The following is a 19102-nucleotide window of genomic DNA, read 5'->3' on the forward strand; positions in this document are numbered from 1 at the left end:
TGAGATAATTTATTACCGTACATATCCGGATACTTATTATGTATATATACAAAATTTATTCGATCGGAAGCAGTACTGTAATGTAACGTTAATACTGTTAGCCTTACACTTTACCTTAAAGTAAAACATAGCTATAGTAGTATATTGTATTATGATATTGAATGATTATCAAAAATTATTTATTTAAAAAGGATTATTGTAAGGTACACATCAATCAAAAGCAATACTTATAAAATAAAACGAGCATTTAATATATAAAAATAATAAAATAAAGCATTTATAATTAATAATACTTGCTAACTGTTGAATGTGTTGGAATAATCTACCATTGTAGTAGTGTCATTACATTGAATCTTGTGGTTTTAAAAGTTAATACGAAGATTACTGAGATTTATGGTAATCATTAATGTACATGCTAAGTTAAAATGTAAAATGATTGTTAATGCCATTAATAATTACTTGTCTTGTAAAATTATACATAAATAAATAATTAAATGTAAAAGTCTAAGGAATGTTGAATTCCTTATCAATTTGCGCACAATAATGAGGACTGACAAGTATGATGTCTATTAATCTTGTTATTAATTAAAATAATTACTACTTGTTATCAGGTAACTCAGCCACAAGTTAGTCTTAGCAAATGAAAAGCTCTTTTGATTATGTACAAAGTTTGATTAAGATAAACAAATGAGAACAATGTGCCATGTTATAGTGCAATCATGAATAAACCTTTACGAATTTCTCTTATAATAAGGATATATTTCTGAGCAATTTTATATATGGAGCTATGAATGAAGAGGTCTCATTCCTAAATGATTATGTAATTTGTTATCAAAATCAATATATGACTGAGAGAATATATATTATAAACCCTACCTATTCCTAGATCTTTTATTTGTATTTTTCTTTGTACTATTTGTAGATTTTGTTTTATTTGAGTCTTTGATGGTAGTATGATTGTCTTTCACTGGCGTGGATACATGTTCTAAGCCACTACTGGACATTGGCCCATTACTAAATTGCACAGGACTGTTATCTGAACTATTTAAAGTACCATTATTTTGGGCATATCCAGTTTGAGTCGAAGTGCGATTCTTTCCACTAGCTTCTTTGTTATTACCAGCTGATATGGAATTTAAATTGCCAAAGTTGCAATTGTCCTCGCTGCCACTGTTTCCGATTTGCGACTCCGACTCACTGTATCGCTCAACTGGAATCAGGGACTTTTGATTAACCGAACAAACGCAGACAAGCTTAAACCATAGAAGTGGTGAAATAAAAGCAAAATAACTATTACAATTAACTACACAGTGATAGATTAAAATAACTACATCTCAACTATGCTAAGATAAGATAAAAGTTAATGAACACAAAACAAGTAATGAAGATAAGTTAAAAATTAAAAGAATATAGTAAGTTATAACATAAAAAGATCTTATAATATAAAGTTATAATATACTATATTCATTAAATAATTGTGTAAAAACATAGGAAACAAGAGAAAAATCATTGTATAATTTTTGAAAAACAAATTATTTATAAACTACTAAATAATATAAAAACATGTGTAAATGTGTGTCTTTAAAGAAGCTCAAAAATAATATATCTACTTCAAAAGAATATTCTACTGTTCCCATAAGGATAAAAAAAAATTGATTAAAATATTTGATAAAATATCATGAATATCCGTTCAGGTCCTTACTTTTATCTTGTATATTTTCCACAAGTCCGCTCACAGCCTGCAAATATAATTAAAGTGTTAAGTTTGTGAATTCTCAATTTTTTTTCTTTAAAAAATGTAAGTACTTTTTTTATTATATATATAAATAAATGCAATTAAATAATAAAATATTAAAAACTTTACTACTTACAGCCATTGAGGTAATTGAAGATTTTGAAAACAGTCTTTCAGCTTCTTTAAATTTCCTATTACGTTTATCCGCTTTACTATTAGTATTTTTATTACTTGCTAAATATCTATCCCAGCCACGGATAATGTTACCATATAATTGCGTATCCTCTAAATAACTGCCTTCGAAGGCATATATTTGTCGTTCAAGATTTGCTAATGTGTCCTGTAATTAATGTAAATATAAAGGGCATAAATAAGTTAAATTTAAAGATTGTTCTTGTTTTTTAAATGTAGTTTAAGAGATAACCTCCTTACATAAACAACCCAATATTATAGGTTAATTATAGACATAACCTTACTATTATAAAGCTAACATATTAAAATTGTAGCTACAAGATCACCAGTTTTATGTGAAAAAAGCATATAGCAGACATAGACTTGTTAAAATGATTGTTTAAAGTTAATAGGAAAGCATTTAGTCGAAAGAATGATCTAGAAAATTCTGTCAAAACTGTATATTTACGTCTGCCACTTACAGCGATTTCAGCCTTTCGTTTCACAAGTTCTGCCAGTTCTGCCCTCAAATCTACTGAACTTTTAGTCAGCTTTGTCAAGTCAGCCATTTTGAATAACACTACACGCCTTGCTCACGGCTCTACTAAGACTAATTTCACTCCTCGTCCTCCTTTCTCACCTGCTCCCTCCCCCAGTCATACACTCATGCAGTCCCACCCACGCTTCCCACTCACAAAATAAGATTTCTATCGTGCGTGAGCGCTAGAAAACGGAGCGGAGAAAAGTAGAATTAACTTTCACAAAACTTGCGTGCCGCGCGGCGCGTACGCGGTCGGTACGCAGATCGCAGAAAAAAACAACATTTTCGGAGAAGGATATTTTTGCAGGAAAACGCTAACTTCAGGTTGTGGTCGCGGCCTCCTGCTGCGCCTGACTCCCTGACTGATCGCCTGAATGCGACTATGATTATAATAATCACTTGTGATAGTTAATAGAAAAAAGTCATTCATTGTGATGAAATATACATTGAAAAGAGAAAAGAGGAATTAACTATGTATACGTGCATTGCGTTTGTTTAACAATAAAGGATTGTTAAGTTTTAAAAAGTATATTTACATAAAACGAAACATTTTACTGGCGTCTGGTAAGTAAAACTTAACTTCTACCTAAATCGATCGTCAGTAAAAAAATGAAACTTTGCCCGAGGAGAGAACAGAGATTGAAGAAAGGGAATTTATAAGGAGCTGTTAAGCCTAAACAGAGAAACACAAAAAAAGTAAAAACAGAATCTTAATGAAAATCGGACAACAATATAATATTCTTATTAATATAAAAATTATGGTATAATTCGAGTAACAGTAAAGTAAGTATTTTAAAGCATGATGAGACATTTCTATCACTTTAAATAAATTGGAATGCAAGAAGCAGAAGACACACACACACACACACAGAGCTTTAATTTCAAAAACGTTCCAATGTGACAAATTGAGTTTGGGAATATTTTAGGAACGTTTCTGACACATCGTGTACTATGAGAGTAAAAGGAAGGAAAGTTAGTTAAGTTTAAAAAGAGTAATGTGAGTATATATTTAATGCTAATTTAAGGTATTTAAGCATGTTTAAATAACCCCACCTAACCACCCTCATTATTAGCTTATCTGCAATATATATATGGAAGCAGATATCGCTAAATGCCAGTAGAATGTGCATATGACGTCGCATATTGAAATAATTTATTTTTTTCCATAGCTTTAAACAAACAATAATAATCTGAAACCAACTTTTTGTACTTAAATTGATATCAACGGTACTGTTTATCCGATGTAGGATTTCGTACGAGTAAAACATATAAAAATAATAAATATTATTAATTGTGATAATTCAATGTAATTCAAGAATGAAGAATTTGTATGTGAAGCATCAGTTTCAGAAGAAAGCTGAATATGAGAACAATAATATCAGAATAATACCACGAAATCTTGTAAGTATAGTTATGCTCGAAGATATATATAGATATATAAGCTAGTAGGCTTTCAAGAAAAAGATACAAATAAAAATAAGATTAGACATTTAGAAGAAAATTTGTATTCGGCGCAACAAAAATTCTACAATAACACGTTTGATATGGTAACATCAGCTGCGCAAAATATTTCGAGTGAAAGTTTGATTGCATTTGTAAATATGAAACAACGTTAGGTACTTTTCTCTCGGTACTGATTTTATTCGATTTCGTTATATTACTCCCATCATTGATACTGAGTCATTTCAGCTGTTTTCTATTTACCATGGTGTCTCAAGTTACGTTAACAATTACGCGTTGCGCAATGCGTTATTACCAAAGAGGTTTTATCGGCTAAAAGTATTACAATAAATGTTATTTCTCTCCCGGTTACGTGTAATGCATTTAAGCCTTATTCCAAGACAGTCTGGGTTACTGTAAAAAGAAAACTTTTATGGATATTGCTAGAACTGAGAGAAAGAAGAAATAGAATCTTTCAAATTACTTTTATGACTATCTTGTAAAATACATTATTTTGTCCTTTTAGTTAAGGTAAATGTAATAAATGCACATATAATTTATCTATCAAGAGTGATAAAATTAAAAGTTATAGAATCCACGAATAATAATAAATTTTCTTATAAAAGTTCCATTAGGTATTACAATTGCTTTACATGTACTGAATGAATAAACTTCTAGTATATTTTTAAAACGGTCAATGACCTTTTGAACGCTACTAGTATAATATTTTGAAAAGAAATACTCGTTAAATAAGTTTCTCTGAAAGGAGAGAAGTAGCACTTTTGAAATTGGGTACAGGTGTACTAAAGGAGGTCAAAGAAACTATCGACAAAAATGGATTTCTTTTTGGAAAGCAAATACATAATCCCTTATTTACAGCGAATAATTATTTAGTATATACCAGTTACGAAAAAAATTCTAAATTATAAAATTATTCAATCTTTAAGATTTATACTCTCAGTAGTTTGATCGTATTTACGTAACAAATAATTACTGCTTGTTCATCGATATTGCAAAATAAAGTTAAAGATGAAGAAAGTAATAGAAATTCCAGGAAATTAACTGAGAAAAAATACAATTAGATCCCATATCTTAATTTTTGTCATAAAACAGTAACTTCAATAATTGGATAAAAATAGCAGTCAAACATAGAAACAAAGCAATATAAGTGAAATTTTAAAACTAGATAATTCCAAGAAGAACAATTTTGAAGAGGAAGAAAAGAGCGATCAGGTAAATAAGCGATGATTTTTTGCTGAAAAATTCCATGAAATTTGTGTACTTTAAAAAAGTTAAATACTCCAAGAGAATATTTTTAATTCAAAGATCTATCGCAGTGTGTTATTAGGTGGACGATAATAAATATGAAGAGAGGAGAGACAAAAATTGAAATCTCCTAGGTTCTTGTTAATTCCGGTACGCGAAGAATGCAGCACGGTGCACACTGCGTTGTTGGATGTAAACTGGTTGGTTCTTAGCAGGCTAGCCGCTACTGGCAATGAAAGTGACTTTCTTTTGACTTTCTCGGTTACGAGGACCGGGGACCTTTTACCGGGAGCTCAGTTTACCGCCGGCAAATGCGCAATACGGTCCGTAAGACTCGAAACACGTAAGACTCCCGCGTGCCATACCTGCATGCTAAATGCATCAGTGCATCTTGCCTCGAACCTCGCATCTCGGCTGCATTCCCGATTCAATCGCAGCCCCCTTCGATCCCCCAAAACGATCGCTCTCGAATGACTGCCGCAAAGCACCCAACGTGATCTATTGCGCACACAGGTTCTGTTATTTCTTCTTTAATGTTCCAAAACAGTGAAGAATCTCTACCGCTTTTATATTTCTTCCGAGTGTATTTTTCTGGACTTTCTTCTATTACTCTATTGGAATTTTAGAATTCCTAGTAGTCATAAAAGTGTTTATTTTCTTTTGTTATATTTTTTCTTATTAAACAATTTTTCCTGAGTTTTATTTTACAGAGAGTGTGTGTTAAAGCAAGGATTTGTCTTAGAGATAATATTATACGCACCAGTGTGTATTGTGCTACGTAATTCTTATCGTAGCTGCATTCTTGATCCAATCGCAGCCCTCTTTGTTTCCCCGAAATATCACTCTCGAATAGCTGCTGTAAAGCACCCAACGTGATCTATTGCGTACACGGGGTTTGTTATTTCTTCTTTAATGTTCCAAAACAGTGAAGAATCTCTACCGCTTTTATATTTCTTCCGAGTGTATTTTTCTGGACTTTCTTCTATTACTCTATTGGAATTTTAGAATTCCTAGTAGTCATAAAAGTGTTTATTTTCTTTTGTTATATTTTTTCTTATTAAACAATTTTTCCTGAGTTTTATTTTACAGAGAGTGTGTGTTAAAGCAAGGATTTGTCTTAGAGATAATATTATACGCACCAGTGTGTATTGTGCTACGTAATTCTTATCGTAGCTGCATTCTTGATCCAATCGCAGCCCTCTTTGTTTCCCCGAAATATCACTCTCGAATAGCTGCTGTAAAGCACCCAACGTGATCTATTGCGTACACGGGGTTTGTTATTTCTTCTTTAATGTTCCAAAACAGTGAAGAATCTCTACTGTTTTTATGTTTCTTCCGAGTGTATTTTACTGGAATAATATCAATTTATTGGAATTTTATATTCCTTGCTATAAAGTGGCACAAGTGTTATTTCTTTTTTCAATTGAATGAGATTTTGTAAGATTTACTTTACAGGAGGTTTGTGTTAAAGAAAATGTAAACACCAAAGTATCTATCCTCGTAGCTCTCATTTTAACTTAATTCTCTTGATCCAATCGCAGTCCATTCAATTCCCCAAAACGATCAGTCTCGAATGACTAACGCTACTTATCCAACGCGTGATCTATTGCGCAGGGGGTAAAGAGTTATTTCTTTCTCAAACTTCTACTCAATTGAAAAATTTCTGCTGTCTCTTACATTTAACAATATATTCCAAATCTTTCTTCTATCATTATTAAAAATTTCATACTGTTTATCAATCGCACAAATGTTAATTTTATTTTATAGTAGATTAGCTCCTAAGTATGTTTACCGACCGACTGCAGTAATAAGGTTCCTAGCTATTTACGTTTGTTCGTTTGGACGTGGAGTGGCATCCTCGACTTTTAGTCGAACGAAAACAAACGGGCTCGGAATTTGGGGGTCTCTTTCTACCTGCGTCCTCTGTCTCACCATTGTATGTTTTCGTTCCTCTACAAGTTGGGGCTGACACGATCAAGCAAGAGCAAACGTCTGCAACAGTGATGCTAGATTTGAGCCCTTTTGCAGCAAAAATACAATCACATTTCTATGTAGATGTGCGTTTGTGGAGTGTAAAGTGAGAAAATATGAGAATCTTCCTGAATCTAAGTCGTAGAAGACGAGAATAAAATTTGTGGTGAATGTGTTTATCCCATTTCACTTGTTTTCTTTTTCAGGAAAAAGGGTAAATTCTAGCATCACTGACATAAAATTATAGGAACGCGATTACTACCAGTGTTAGTGTCCATGTAATTTTTAGACTTGCAAATTACTTTAATTGATTTATGTCCAAAGTAAGAACATGTTGAACACACCAGTGTGTCTTACCTCACACCTTATATAATGACTGGATTATGAATTCAATCACAGTTCCCTTCGATTCTCCAAAACGATCGCTCTCGAATGACTGTGCAGATTTTGTTATATTTTTTAACTTCTATTTCAGTAAAAAAATTTGCACCGTTTCTTCATTTCTTCCAAACATATTTTTTAAGTCTCTTAATAATTAGACATTCATTAATTTTTTTAAATATATTCTAATAAAATAGCATTTGTTAAATTTTATTTTCTGAAGAGTTAAAGTAAAGATTTATATTAAAAGTAAGATCACTGATTCTTGAAATTAATTATTGTTTTTTTATATTGTAGTAATTTAAAAATTGATATTAGCCGTATCAAATCTTGGGCTCGAGAGATTCTTTTTAATTTGGAATGTTATTAATAGCTACGAGAAAAATTAATGGTGAGAGAAATAATGTGAATGTAAAATTCGATTTTAGCTTGAATATAATGGGAATCTTCGCTCGGCCTGTCTTGGAAATTCCCAATGCTCAACAGGTAAATGATAAGAATCGAAAGTGGAATAATTTATCTCTCTGTGTAATTTTAAACTCTTGCCTTAATTTGATATTTCCGTTAATTTCATGATTTAAAATGCTAAAATTATGAAATTGGTATTCTTCTTGTAGCTTTCTCTTCACTTTCCTACTTTTCAATAATCACGACGTAGCTCTACTGGAAAAATTATTTTTAGAAGCTATCTTTATATTTGCATTACTATTAGTAATTCAGAATTTTTAAAATAAATAATCAAAAATTGAATAAAATTGCTAATTTATATAAATTCTAAAATGATGAGTAACAAAACTCGGAAATTGGTTCTAAAAATAAACTGCTGTTAAATAAATTAGAGAAAAAGGAAGTGATAAATCGATTGCATTGTTACGATAAGGTTTCTCGTGGTTGCTCAATTCACTTAAATACTTAATTAACTAGTATTACGTAAAGTGCAGTAATATTTACTCCCAATCGATGTATTTTTTTTTTATAAAAAAATGGCTGAACTATTCAAACTAAGTACAAGTATCGTTGCTCTTATCAAGAACTATGTACTTTCACAAGCATCATTTTGTAGCATCGTTCTAATAATCATAAAAATATGTAAATTTATCAAAAATATTAAATTTTAATGTTTAAAAAATTGTAGAATGTAGCGACGAACGTGACCTCGCAGGATCACCATGTATCTCGAGCAAAACGAGGTCAAACTATGGGAACTATACCTGGATTTCGAGGATGTACTATCTGGTTCACTGGACTTCCTGGATCTGGCAAGACGTCGATGGCCTCCCAATTAAAGGACCTTCTTACCTCACATGCAAGTCACTCTAAATATTGGCAGTAATACAATTACTCATGGGATTTTTAAAATTATTTGCTGTTGAAGCACAACCTTGAATCTTGATTAATATATTTACGTATAAATACAACATTAAAATTGTCTCATTTAACCCAAATTTTTAAGAAAAATATAAAATTTAAATTAAAAGCCTTTGTTGAAAAAGTGTTTTCAATACATAGAAAAATTTTGGAAAAAATCCTTAGCAGTTTCATGAAACTTATTCTGGAGGAATATTAACGTTGATGTAATTTCAGGATATACGTGCATGTGTATTGGACGATGATGTTGTTCGCTCGGGATTGAACCGAAATCTGAGCTCCAGTAAAGAGGATCGCGAGGAGAATGTACGACGAGTAGCAGAAATGGCCAGATTATTCGCCGATAGTGGATCGATCACTTTGTGCAGCCTGGTATCTCCATTCGAGGAAGGTCGTCGAATGGCTCGAAGCATTCACGAAGCTGCGAGGCTCCCCTTCTTCGAGGTCTTCGTGGATGCTTCACTGAAAATCTGCGAGGCTCGTGACGTCAAGGGCCTCTACAAGAAAGCCAGGCAGGGTGCCATCAAAGGATTCATGAGTATCGATCAGACCTACGAAAGACCAATCAAGCCAGATCTCGTCGTTAATACTGAGGACTGCAGTGTTCAAGGGTCCACGATCAAGGTCATTGAATTCTTGGAAGACAAAGGAGTTCTCCCAAGGTTTCTAAGGACCAACAGAATGGTGAGGGAGTTATTGGTACCTCGAGAGAAACTTGCAGAGGTCTAGGCTGAGGCAAGGTTCTTCGAGTTATTGACCAATGATAAAATCCATGAATTATAGTAGATTTTTTTATTTAATTTATGGGATAGTTAATTTTTTCTACTGAGATGTTATAATTTATTAAAATTCTATTTTTTAATGGTCAATGATTTTTTAGGTGTAAGGAATATAATAGTTTGAGAGGAAATACTGATTAAATAAATTTCTCCAAAACTAGGGAAGTAGTACTTTTGAAGTTAGGTACACGTGTATTAAAAGAGGTCATAGAAACTGGCGATAAAAATGGATTTATTTTCGGAAAGCAAATATATAATTCTTCATTTATTGTGATTACTTACTACTATTTATTAGGATAAAAATTTTAAACTCTTAAAATTATTGTATATCTGCATTTTAGGTTTATACTCAGTTATTTTACCATATTTGTGTAATAATTTTGTTATTTGTTCATTGATATTGCAAAATATAGTTAAAGATGGAGAGAGTAATAGAAATTCGAAGAAGAAGACGAAGCAGCAGTAACAATAAAAATAAGATTAGGACTTAGATTTATGTTTTTTGTCATAAAAGAATAACGTTAATAATTTAACAAGTATCCCAGTTTATGAGAGAGGAAGGCGTATAAGGAAATATTTGTAATTTGAAAATTAGCATAACACGCAGATGAGAATAAATAGAGGAAGGGAACAGAAATTATAGATTTCTAGTCTATTGTTGCTAATTCTGGTACGCGAAGAATGCACCATGAAGCTCATTTCGTTGTTGGATGTAAACTGGTTGGTTCTTGACAGGTTAGCCGCTACTGGCAATGAAAGTGACTTTCTTTTGACTTTCTCGGTTACGAAGACCGAGGACCGAGGACCTTTTACCGGGAGCTCAGTTTACCACTGACAAATATGCAATACAATGCGTAAGACTTCGAACACGTAAGACTCCCGCGTGCCATTCCTGCATGTTAAATGGACCAGTACATTTTGCCTCGAAGCTCGCATCTTAGTTGCACTTATTATTCAATCGCAGTCTCCATGATTCTTCAAAATGATGACTCTGAAATGACTACCGTTATTAGACCAAAATTATCTTTTGCGGATGATCTATAATTTTTTTTAAAACTTTTACTCCAATGAAATATCTATTGTGTCTATATTTGTTGCTAGTGTATCTTTAATTTTTTTCTTTCTGTCCACCCTTTTCTTTCTCTCTATTGTAAATTTATCGCTGTCAGTAATCGCATTATTGCTAATTTTATTATTAATAAGTTTTGTTTCAATTAATCGACCTGACAATTTGTAAGACATTTGGATTTTTTAAAGGAATACGTAGCTGCTATTAAATTTGCTGGTAAATGCAATCAATTAAGTTGTTAATATTAATTACTGTGAAATCGATTAGAGAAAAAGGAAATGATAAATTGATTGTATTGGTATGATAAGGTTTCTCGAAGTTATTAAATTCGTTTAAATACTTAATTAACTGGTATTACTTAAATTACAGTAATTAGAGATGTTACTTCCTTTCAATAAAGTACTAGTATTGTTACTTTTCTTAAGTATACTTTGGCAGATATCATTTAGTATAATTGTTCAAATACTTTTAAAGAAATATATAATTTGTATAAATTTTCAGAATGTAACGAGTGTGATCTCGCAAGAAAACAATGTATCTCGTGCAAAACGAGGCCCAGCTATGGGAAACACGCCAGGATTTCAAGGATGCACCATTTGGTTCACAGGACTTTCTGGAGCTGGCAAGACATCGATCGCTTTCCAGTTGGAGGATCTTCTTATCTCGCAAGCAAGTCATTCTAAATATAACAGCATTAGAATTGCTATTCAACAAAAATAGTATAAACCATTATACAGAAACGTATAAACATTAAATTTAATACCTTTGGTAATTAATAAAAATTGTTCATATAATAAGAGTTTTTTTAAGTTTATTATACAATTATATTGCAAAATTCTGAAAAAATTCTTAACAATTTTATTTTAAACTGAACCAATGCTAACATTGTGGTAATTTCAGGGTATATCTGCGTATGGATTGGATGGTGACAATGTTCGTACAGGATTGAACAGGAACTTGGGTTTCAGCAAGGAGGATCGTGAGGAGAATGTACGACGTGTAGCAGAGGCTGCCAGATTATTCGCTGAAGCTGAATATATCACACTGTGCAGCTTTGTGTCTCCATTCGAGGAAGGTCGTCGAATGGCTCGAAGCATTCACGAAGCTGCGAGGCTCCCCTTCTTCGAGGTCTTCGTGGATGCTTCACTGAAAGTCTGCGAAGCTCGTGACGTCAAGGGCCTCTACAAGAAAGCCAGGCAGGGTGCCATCAAAGGATTCACTGGTATCGATCAGACCTACGAAAGACCAATCAAGCCAGATCTCGTCGTTAATACGGAGAACTGCAGTGTTCAAGAGTCCACGATCAAGGTCATCGAATTTTTGGAGGACAAAGAAGTCCTTCCGAGGTTCTTGAGGACAAACAGAAGAGTGAGGGAGTTGTTCGTGCCTCGAGAGAAACTTGCAGAGATCCAAACCGAGGCAAAGAACCTTCAAGGTATCGACATTAATGACGTTGACCTCCAGTGGGTCCAAATATTGTCCGAAGGATGGGCAGCACCTCTTCAAGGTTTCATGAAGGAGGATCAGTATCTTCAGGTAGTTTAATAAACTATTAGCAATCGAATTTTTAGGCAGCTATCAAACGAACATCATTTCAGGCTCAACATTTCAATTGTCTAACGGTGAACTGTGTCAAGGTCAACCAGTCTGTCCCAATTGTTCTCGCAGTGAGTACGAGGGACAAAGATCGTTGTCTGAAGAAATCCGCGATCGTTTTGAGGTATCATGGCAAGGACGTAGCAATTCTCAGGGATCCAGAATTTTATTGTCATCTGAAGGAAGAGAGATGCTCCCGTCAATTTGGTACCAGTAACACTGGTCACCCTTATGTCAAAATGATTTACGAGTCTGGTGACTGGCTCGTAGGTGGTGAGCTCGAAGTCTTGGAGAGGATCAGATGGCACGATGGCCTTGATCACTTCAGACTCACTCCAAACGAGATTAGAGACAAGTTGAGGGAAATGGGAGCTGATGCTGTTTTCGCATTCCAACTTAGAAATCCTATCCACAATGGACATGCTCTTCTCATGCAGGTTTATCGAATTTTTTCTGTTTTAATATCGATTTTACTGAGATTGAATCATTTTTTTGGATAAAATGTTGTCTAAAACGAATATCAACTGAAGAAAGAAGATATTTTTAGGATACTAGAAGACGTCTTTTAGAGGAACGAGGTTTTAAGAAACCCGTTTTGTTGCTGCATCCTCTGGGTGGCTGGACGAAGGACGATGATGTGCCACTAGGAGTGAGAATGCAGCAACATAAAGCAGTTTTGGAGGATGGAATCTTGCACAAGGATACTTTGCTTGCTATTTTTCCCAGTCCCATGATGTATGCTGGACCCACGGAGGTTCGCGAATAATTCATTTATAAGTAATTGCTTTTACATTGATTTTTATTCAATACAATATTGGGACCGTTAGGTCCAGTGGCATGCCAAAGCCAGAATGACCGCAGGTGCCAATTTTTACATCGTTGGAAGAGATCCTGCAGGAATGCCTCATCCGGATAAGCATTCTACTCCAGATGGAAACTTGTACGATAGCAGTCATGGTGCTAGAGTGTTATCGATGGCGCCAGGTCTTCAGAATCTCGAGATTATCCCTTTCAGAGTAGCAGCATATGATACGAAAAATAAAAAAATGGACTTTTTCGATCCTGAGAGAAAAGCTGATTTCGATTTCATTTCTGGGACTAAAATGCGTGGTAAGTAATTTTATAAAAGTGGATGATTAAAAATAATGAGAGTATCCTCGAATCTAGTATTAAGAAAAAACAATTTTGTTGCAACAGGTTTTGCTAAATCGGGCATAAATCCACCTGAAGGTTTTATGGCACCGAAAGCATGGAAAGTTTTAGCTGACCATTATCAAAGTTTAAATAATAATAATGAATAATTAGTAAAAAAAAATAACTTATAACCGCACAGAGCTCTGTTTTTGTATTGTTCATAAATAATTTAACACTATCTGTCAAAACACATTATTGTTGTAAAGGATCACGAGAAAGCTTGTTTTTTTAAATAGAACCTACATTAGGTTCCGAGTTTTCTAGTACAATATTGTAAGTTAAAAGTGCAGCATTAAGAAGTGGTTTCCATTCACTGATATATAATGTCTAATGTTATAATATTATAAAGTATAATGACTGTCATAGCTATTATTAACTTATAAGATTTTAATTAAAATTGCAAATAATACACTATATGCATTATTGGAGATCCTTATAAAAGGACCTATTTGTAAATAAATTATTGTACATGTAAAACATGATTACAAATGAAATGTGTATATATACTGGTGTACCTAATTATAATAAATGCGTTAGAACAGGAAGGTAAATATAACATTGAGTCATTAATTACATTCTTTTTATATTTATACGTGTATTATACGTATTACTTTTATTTATTGCATCGAGGGTATAGAGACAAGGAGTTTATACGTTGAATTACGTGCGACAGTCGAAAGATGAAAGGATGGTAGCGATTTTCAGCAAAGAACTCGTTATCCTGGTCAAATGTTACCCGTTTTCTTCCAAAGTCCACTCTCTCTCTTTAGTCTGGAAGATCTGCAATAGAATTCTCGTAGAAATTTGAGTGAGCGAACACAAACGCTTTATAACTATTAATCTTAATTCCCAATGATTTCCACACTCCTATTACCAATTGTATTTAAGCTCTCATTAACTACGTTTTAAAACAAAATTTGTACTAATCGTGAAGACATGCCTGTAAAAAATCTAATTGCTCTAATTAATTATGTATAGTTGAATGCTTACCAGTATTCTGGTCATGCACAAATCTGTCTCTATCTACGGAAGAGAAAACTACAATATTTAATAGAAATAAAAAAGTAAATAAATAAAGTATAAATTTTAGAAAATCAGTGTGTAAAACTAAATTGGAACTATTGCATGTTTTACATTACCTACTGGATTTCTACATTGTCTGGAAGCTCTTGTTTGGGATCGGCTACGTCATTCCTTAAATACATGTGTCTATCTATATTGTTTTAAAGCGGTTGTCGTAACTTATAAGGGACTAAAAACCTTGTACTAATCAATCGCACGCATGAGCTGGAATACAACATCGATCGATTACTGGTAATTACGTAAACACATAGACTTCTACTTATGGAGAAAGTAATCAAGACGTGCGTAACTACATTCCTTCGTAACTACTACGTATCGTTAATGGATCGAGGTTCATTCATAATAAACGATCGGCAAGTTTTTACAACCGTTTTTAGAGGTTTTCGAAAATAAATAAAATAAAAATTCAGAAAATCATTTTCTTATCGCCAATTGTTACAAATAATCAAGCATAATCACCTAAAATACAGTATAAACAAATATCATTAATTCTCAATCGCAGTAATAAGTAAAATTTTACAGAGAGCATTAAAAAAACAAAATTAATTTACCAATAAGATTCAAACGAATCGTTAAAGTCCATTAATGACACGTTACAAGCATTGCGGTGTAAATATAGGAACAAGCAGGATATTTACACTGCGCGAGCATTATGTGACGCGAAAGACTACTTGACTCGAGTGACTACAAGGAATCTAGAAATCGAGTTAGGAGGCGATGCACGAAACTGTTCGTCTACCTTCTTCTTCAGAATCGGATATTCGAGTAGCTTGCAGAGAACTCTGTTTGGACAGTGTCCTGTTATGTGTGCGAGGTCTCGGTGGAGGGGACTGCTTGTTCCAAATGGCTTCCAATTGATCAAAATGTTGGGATTGAGCCAAAGCTGCTTGCTCAGGACCAAGTCCTGGCTGGGAACCAGTCAAACCAGCTTTACTGATTTCTTCCATCGATGCACTTACGCTAAATCGTCGTTTCAAACGCTCCTCCACCGATGCTATCATTTGACCTGTGAATACACGTCGCTCGAATCAGTCAGCATCATTGCGATCCTTCGACCTTCCACGTTAAAAGCTAATTAATTCATCGAGCAGAATACTTGCCAGAGGTGAGGTGACCATATTTTCGTTGCCACGTGTACGTATCCAAAGATACTTCTTTCTTCAATAACCTCCTAGCTGCTCGTTTAGGCCCAGGTGGCCTGAGGTCCCTCGGGGCAACGTAGGGTGGAAGCTTGACGTATTGAGCTGGTGTGTTGTGCAGACACAGAATAGGCATACATTTATGCTCCAGCAAGTGCAGAGCCATTCTCGAACAATCTGTCGAAATTTCTACCCCTAATACAGGCACGTGCAGCATAATAGAGCTCAGTGCAGTTCCTTTCTTCGTATCCCAAACGATCAGACTCTTGTCCTCGCTACCGGAAACTGCCAGTGTTCCATCGCAGGATAGTCGAACGCATATCACGTATCCCAGGTGACCTGTTAGGGTATGCAGATCGTCACCTGTATTTATGTCCCAAACGATCAAATTGGCATCACGAGACCCTGACACTACGATGGACTTGTCTATATTTGCTACCGCCACACAGGTCACGTGGTCCTTGTGACCTACCAATACCTAGAGGGTAATTTTTTAAATTCAGAATTTTGTTATAAATTGTATGTATTGGTAAGAGAATAAAAGTTATAAAATGTTTTATAAACCTGGGAGAGTTTGCCTCCAGCAAATTGCCAGACTTTCAGACTCATATCCCTGGAGCCAGTGATTAATGATTGGGAATCAGGAGTGACAACCAGACAAGTTATATCTTGAGAATGCGAAACTTGGTGCTTTTCCTCAGGACCTGCGCCCAAGCTTATTATACGCACTTGATTATCTCCACTGCCACAAACCGCGTATCTAGGGGGTGGGTGAGGTAGAAATGATTGATCGGATCGTGTGTAAATATAAGCATGATTGATCATTGATCAATTTTATACCTCATATCCGAAGCCACAGCGAAGCATCTGCCTGGTCCACAAACGGATTGGATGAGTGTTCCGGTATCAGCAGCCCAGACTCTGATAGTGCCAGCTGTATCAGAACTAATTATTCTTCTGCTATCCAACATGGCTGTAACTGCTGTTACAGGTGCTTGGTGTCGAAACGTGGAAACTACCAGACCCAGAGTCAAGCCCCAAACGCGAACCGTTTTGTCCTCGGAGCCTGAATCATGAGATTCCAATAAATGATTAGCAAAAAAAAAAATACAATCCCATCCTTATCATCATAATTTAAAAAAATAATAAAGCTATAAAAATGGAGGACTTAAATCAATAACGAAAGAATTAGAATTTGTTAGAATTAAAATTTTGAAGAGTTTACCTGACGCAACGAACAGTCCAGAAGCACTAAATGCAATACACGTAACGCTGGCAATATGTCCTTCCAATGTGAGAATTAATTCATGAGTATTCAACTGCCAAAGATTCACCAAGGAGTCCACCCCACCAGTAACAGCAACTGCACCATCTCTGGAGATATCGATACAAGATATGGGTGCTGTGTGTGGTTGAAGGGACTCCTGCTTGCCCGGTTTTGACGCTTTGGGCGGTGGTTCCTCACCCCGGAAACTCCAGTACGTAACTCGTCCTCCTCCAGCTGTGATGAGAAAGTCGTCCTTTTCGGTTACCTATTGCAAAATTCTATCATTGCAATATTTTCAACATAGTTTTGCAGTATAATTATATAATTTTCTATACACACACACATACATACTTGAAAGTGATAGATATATAAAAGACAATGTACCTTGACAGAGGTGACATCGGATGAAGGATTAGCAGGAAGCGTTCTAGTTAATCTGCCACTGTGCATATCGAAAACCGATACCCTCCCTTCCACTCCACCTGCAATAGCTCGTCTACAGTCTCTGGCAAGACAGAGACTACGTACAGGACCCTGATGTCCCCTGAGAATGTGAATTTCCGTTCCTGTAGCGAGTGATCGTAAGTACAACTTCTCATCTTCGCACGCAGCCAGCAGAAAAACAGAATCCGACGAGACATCCAGCATCGTTATAGGCGATGGTAGTGTTATACTGTTTAGCAAGGTGTAATTCTCCAGGGACCACAAGCAAACTGTGGCATCGGTTGATCCTGATACCAAAACTTCACCCGCAGCATCCACTCGAATGGCTGTCACTGGTCCTCTATGATGATCCAGCTTCATCAACAATTTTCCAGTGATCATACTACTTATTATAATACTGGAATCCTCCCCACCACTCACTACCACAGTATTCTTTAATGCAGGTGTTAAAGTGAGAACTGGAGCAATGTGTTCACAAATTTTTTTAGCCATGGTCAGCTCCTTCATGTCCCACACGATGATGGAAGTGTCCTCTGAACCAGTTATCAAGTACTGGGATTGCTGGGTGACCGATAAACAGGAAATTGGACTGGTATGGCCTGGAAAGTGTTGGAGTTAAATTTTAGGGTACCAGAGGTCAATGAACTCTTAATGGATTAGTAATTTACCTTTGAAGGTGTGTACCAGTTGTCCCGACATTACATGCCAGAGTTGAGCATCGCCTTGAGGAGGAACAACGACGACGTGCTGACCCGAAGGAGCAGCCTCTATTAGTCTCACGCCTTGAGGACATAATAGAGCACGAATCTGAAGAGGTAATGGAGGTTGTAGCCAGCCATTTAATGGGACCAGCAGAGGCGCAGTGTACCCATCGCACCAAGCCATAGCTGCCATCACCATTCTGCTCACCTTTGATAATAATTTTAAAAACTCAGCCTTTTTCTCAATAACATCAATTACACATTAAGAAAAATACAGGAAGAAGTATCTTACAAGATCCCCACCATCCTCAGCAACTGGTCTCAGCCAACAAATAAGTTGAGCACCAAGTTGCAGGGGATCTCGAGTCAGCACGTCGCTGGATTTTCTCACAGCATAATAAACCAGCTCTATGTCCCTTTCCAGGATGTAACGTCTGGTGTGTTCAAGGACACACCTGAGGTAGCTGACAGAGATCATTTGGACAGCAGCCAAGAGGAAGTCAAAGGCGCACACCGCGAGCTTCTTCAGCTTCTCCACGTCGCTGGCTCGTAGCAGATGAAGCCAGGCCTCCTCAACGTGTCGAAGAGTGTAAGTGACATCAGCTGATTGTGGTGCACTCTGGAAAGGCGTCGTTTTCGTTGGATCCGTTTGTTCAACAGTTGGCTCCGCGTTCTCCGGAGACTTCTCTTCACTTTCTTCAGAGTCCTCGGTAAAAAATAACGTTGCTAATTCCGAATGATACATCTTGGAATTATCCTGATTGGATAAATATCTCTTCCTCGCTATTTCTCGACTGATCCAACGCCAACTGAACATCATTCTGCCACTCATCACACGCACCTACATTCATAACCACATTATTCAACTTTGAAAAAAATGTAGTATTATTAATTCTCAATTACAAAACAGTAATTAAGTAATTTTTTAAAATAAATGGATTAGACTAACACATTCTA

At 35.3% G+C, this 19102-nt stretch overlaps 3 protein-coding genes across 6 annotated transcripts in view; 1 reads left to right on the plus strand and 2 right to left on the minus strand.

The window, feature by feature from the left end:
* Positions 1–104: 104 nt before the first annotated feature.
* Positions 105–3376, minus strand: Eaf6 (chromatin modification-related protein EAF6/MEAF6). Its single transcript, XM_066729991.1, has 4 exons — positions 2389–3376; positions 1872–2075; positions 1703–1739; positions 105–1210 (listed from the first exon to the last, which is right to left on the minus strand). Exons 1-4 carry the CDS (start codon positions 2473–2475, stop codon positions 873–875), a joined length of 666 nt encoding a protein of 221 aa, XP_066586088.1. The 5' UTR covers positions 2476–3376; the 3' UTR covers positions 105–872.
* Positions 3377–3390: 14 nt separating this feature from the next.
* LOC136775316 (bifunctional 3'-phosphoadenosine 5'-phosphosulfate synthase-like) lies at positions 3391–13978 on the plus strand. Of its 4 annotated transcripts, none has more exons than XM_066729983.1 (10): positions 3391–3444; positions 3617–3848; positions 8641–8811; positions 9090–9557; positions 11223–11390; positions 11622–12257; positions 12320–12754; positions 12865–13071; positions 13145–13427; positions 13515–13978. In XM_066729983.1, exons 2-10 carry the CDS (start codon positions 3765–3767, stop codon positions 13616–13618), a joined length of 2556 nt encoding a protein of 851 aa, XP_066586080.1. In that variant the 5' UTR covers positions 3391–3444; positions 3617–3764; the 3' UTR covers positions 13619–13978. The 4 variants fall into 4 exon arrangements, with proteins under 4 accessions (XP_066586080.1, XP_066586081.1, XP_066586079.1 ...); XM_066729984.1 differs by lacking the exon at positions 3391–3444 and adding an exon at positions 7934–7991 and having other exon boundaries at positions 3583–3848; XM_066729981.1 differs by lacking the exons at positions 3391–3444; positions 3617–3848 and adding exons at positions 5416–5666; positions 7934–7991.
* A 108-nt stretch (positions 13979–14086) lies between these two features.
* LOC136775315 (protein qui-1) overlaps positions 14087–19102 on the minus strand; it is an 82044-nt gene continuing 77028 nt past the window's right edge. Inside the window, exons 10-18 of the mRNA XM_066729980.1 lie at positions 18438–18986; positions 18113–18353; positions 17385–18043; positions 16959–17265; positions 16574–16799; positions 16298–16493; positions 15695–16211; positions 14502–15600; positions 14087–14291 (exon numbers count right to left, since the gene is read on the minus strand). Of these exons, the coding sequence (XP_066586077.1) occupies positions 15302–15600; positions 15695–16211; positions 16298–16493; positions 16574–16799; positions 16959–17265; positions 17385–18043; positions 18113–18353; positions 18438–18986 (2994 nt within the window). The 3' untranslated portion in view covers positions 14087–14291; positions 14502–15301. The remainder of the gene's footprint in view (positions 14292–14501; positions 15601–15694; positions 16212–16297; positions 16494–16573; positions 16800–16958; positions 17266–17384; positions 18044–18112; positions 18354–18437; positions 18987–19102) is intronic.

The sequence above is a fragment of the Prorops nasuta genome, unplaced genomic scaffold, assembly GCF_024137725.1.
Source record: "Prorops nasuta isolate Cenicafe-Biocafe unplaced genomic scaffold, Cenicafe_Pnas_1.2 PNAS00008, whole genome shotgun sequence".
Classification (NCBI taxonomy): Eukaryota; Metazoa; Arthropoda; class Insecta; order Hymenoptera; family Bethylidae; genus Prorops; species Prorops nasuta.

What these genes read in the sequence shown, in the direction of transcription:
- Eaf6 (XM_066729991.1), bottom strand. Translation starts at nt 2,475, where the DNA reads ATGGCTGACTTGACAAAGCTGACTAAAAGTTCAGTAGATTTGAGGGCA. An exon ending in AACGAAAGGCTGAAATCGCT is followed by an intron (nt 2,076 to 2,388) that starts GTAAGTGGCAGA and finishes CATTAATTACAG; the next exon opens with GACACATTAGCAAATCTTGA. An exon ending in CTTCAATTACCTCAATGGCT is followed by an intron (nt 1,740 to 1,871) that starts GTAAGTAGTAAA and finishes TTATATTTGCAG; the next exon opens with GCTGTGAGCGGACTTGTGGA.
- LOC136775316 (XM_066729981.1), top strand. Translation starts at nt 5,530, where the DNA reads ATGCATCAGTGCATCTTGCCTCGAACCTCGCATCTCGGCTGCATTCCC. An exon ending in GTGATCTATTGCGCACACAG is followed by an intron (nt 5,667 to 7,933) that starts GTTCTGTTATTT and finishes ATTCGATTTTAG; the next exon opens with CTTGAATATAATGGGAATCT. An exon ending in TTCTAAGGACCAACAGAATG is followed by an intron (nt 9,558 to 11,222) that starts GTGAGGGAGTTA and finishes ATAAATTTTCAG; the next exon opens with AATGTAACGAGTGTGATCTC.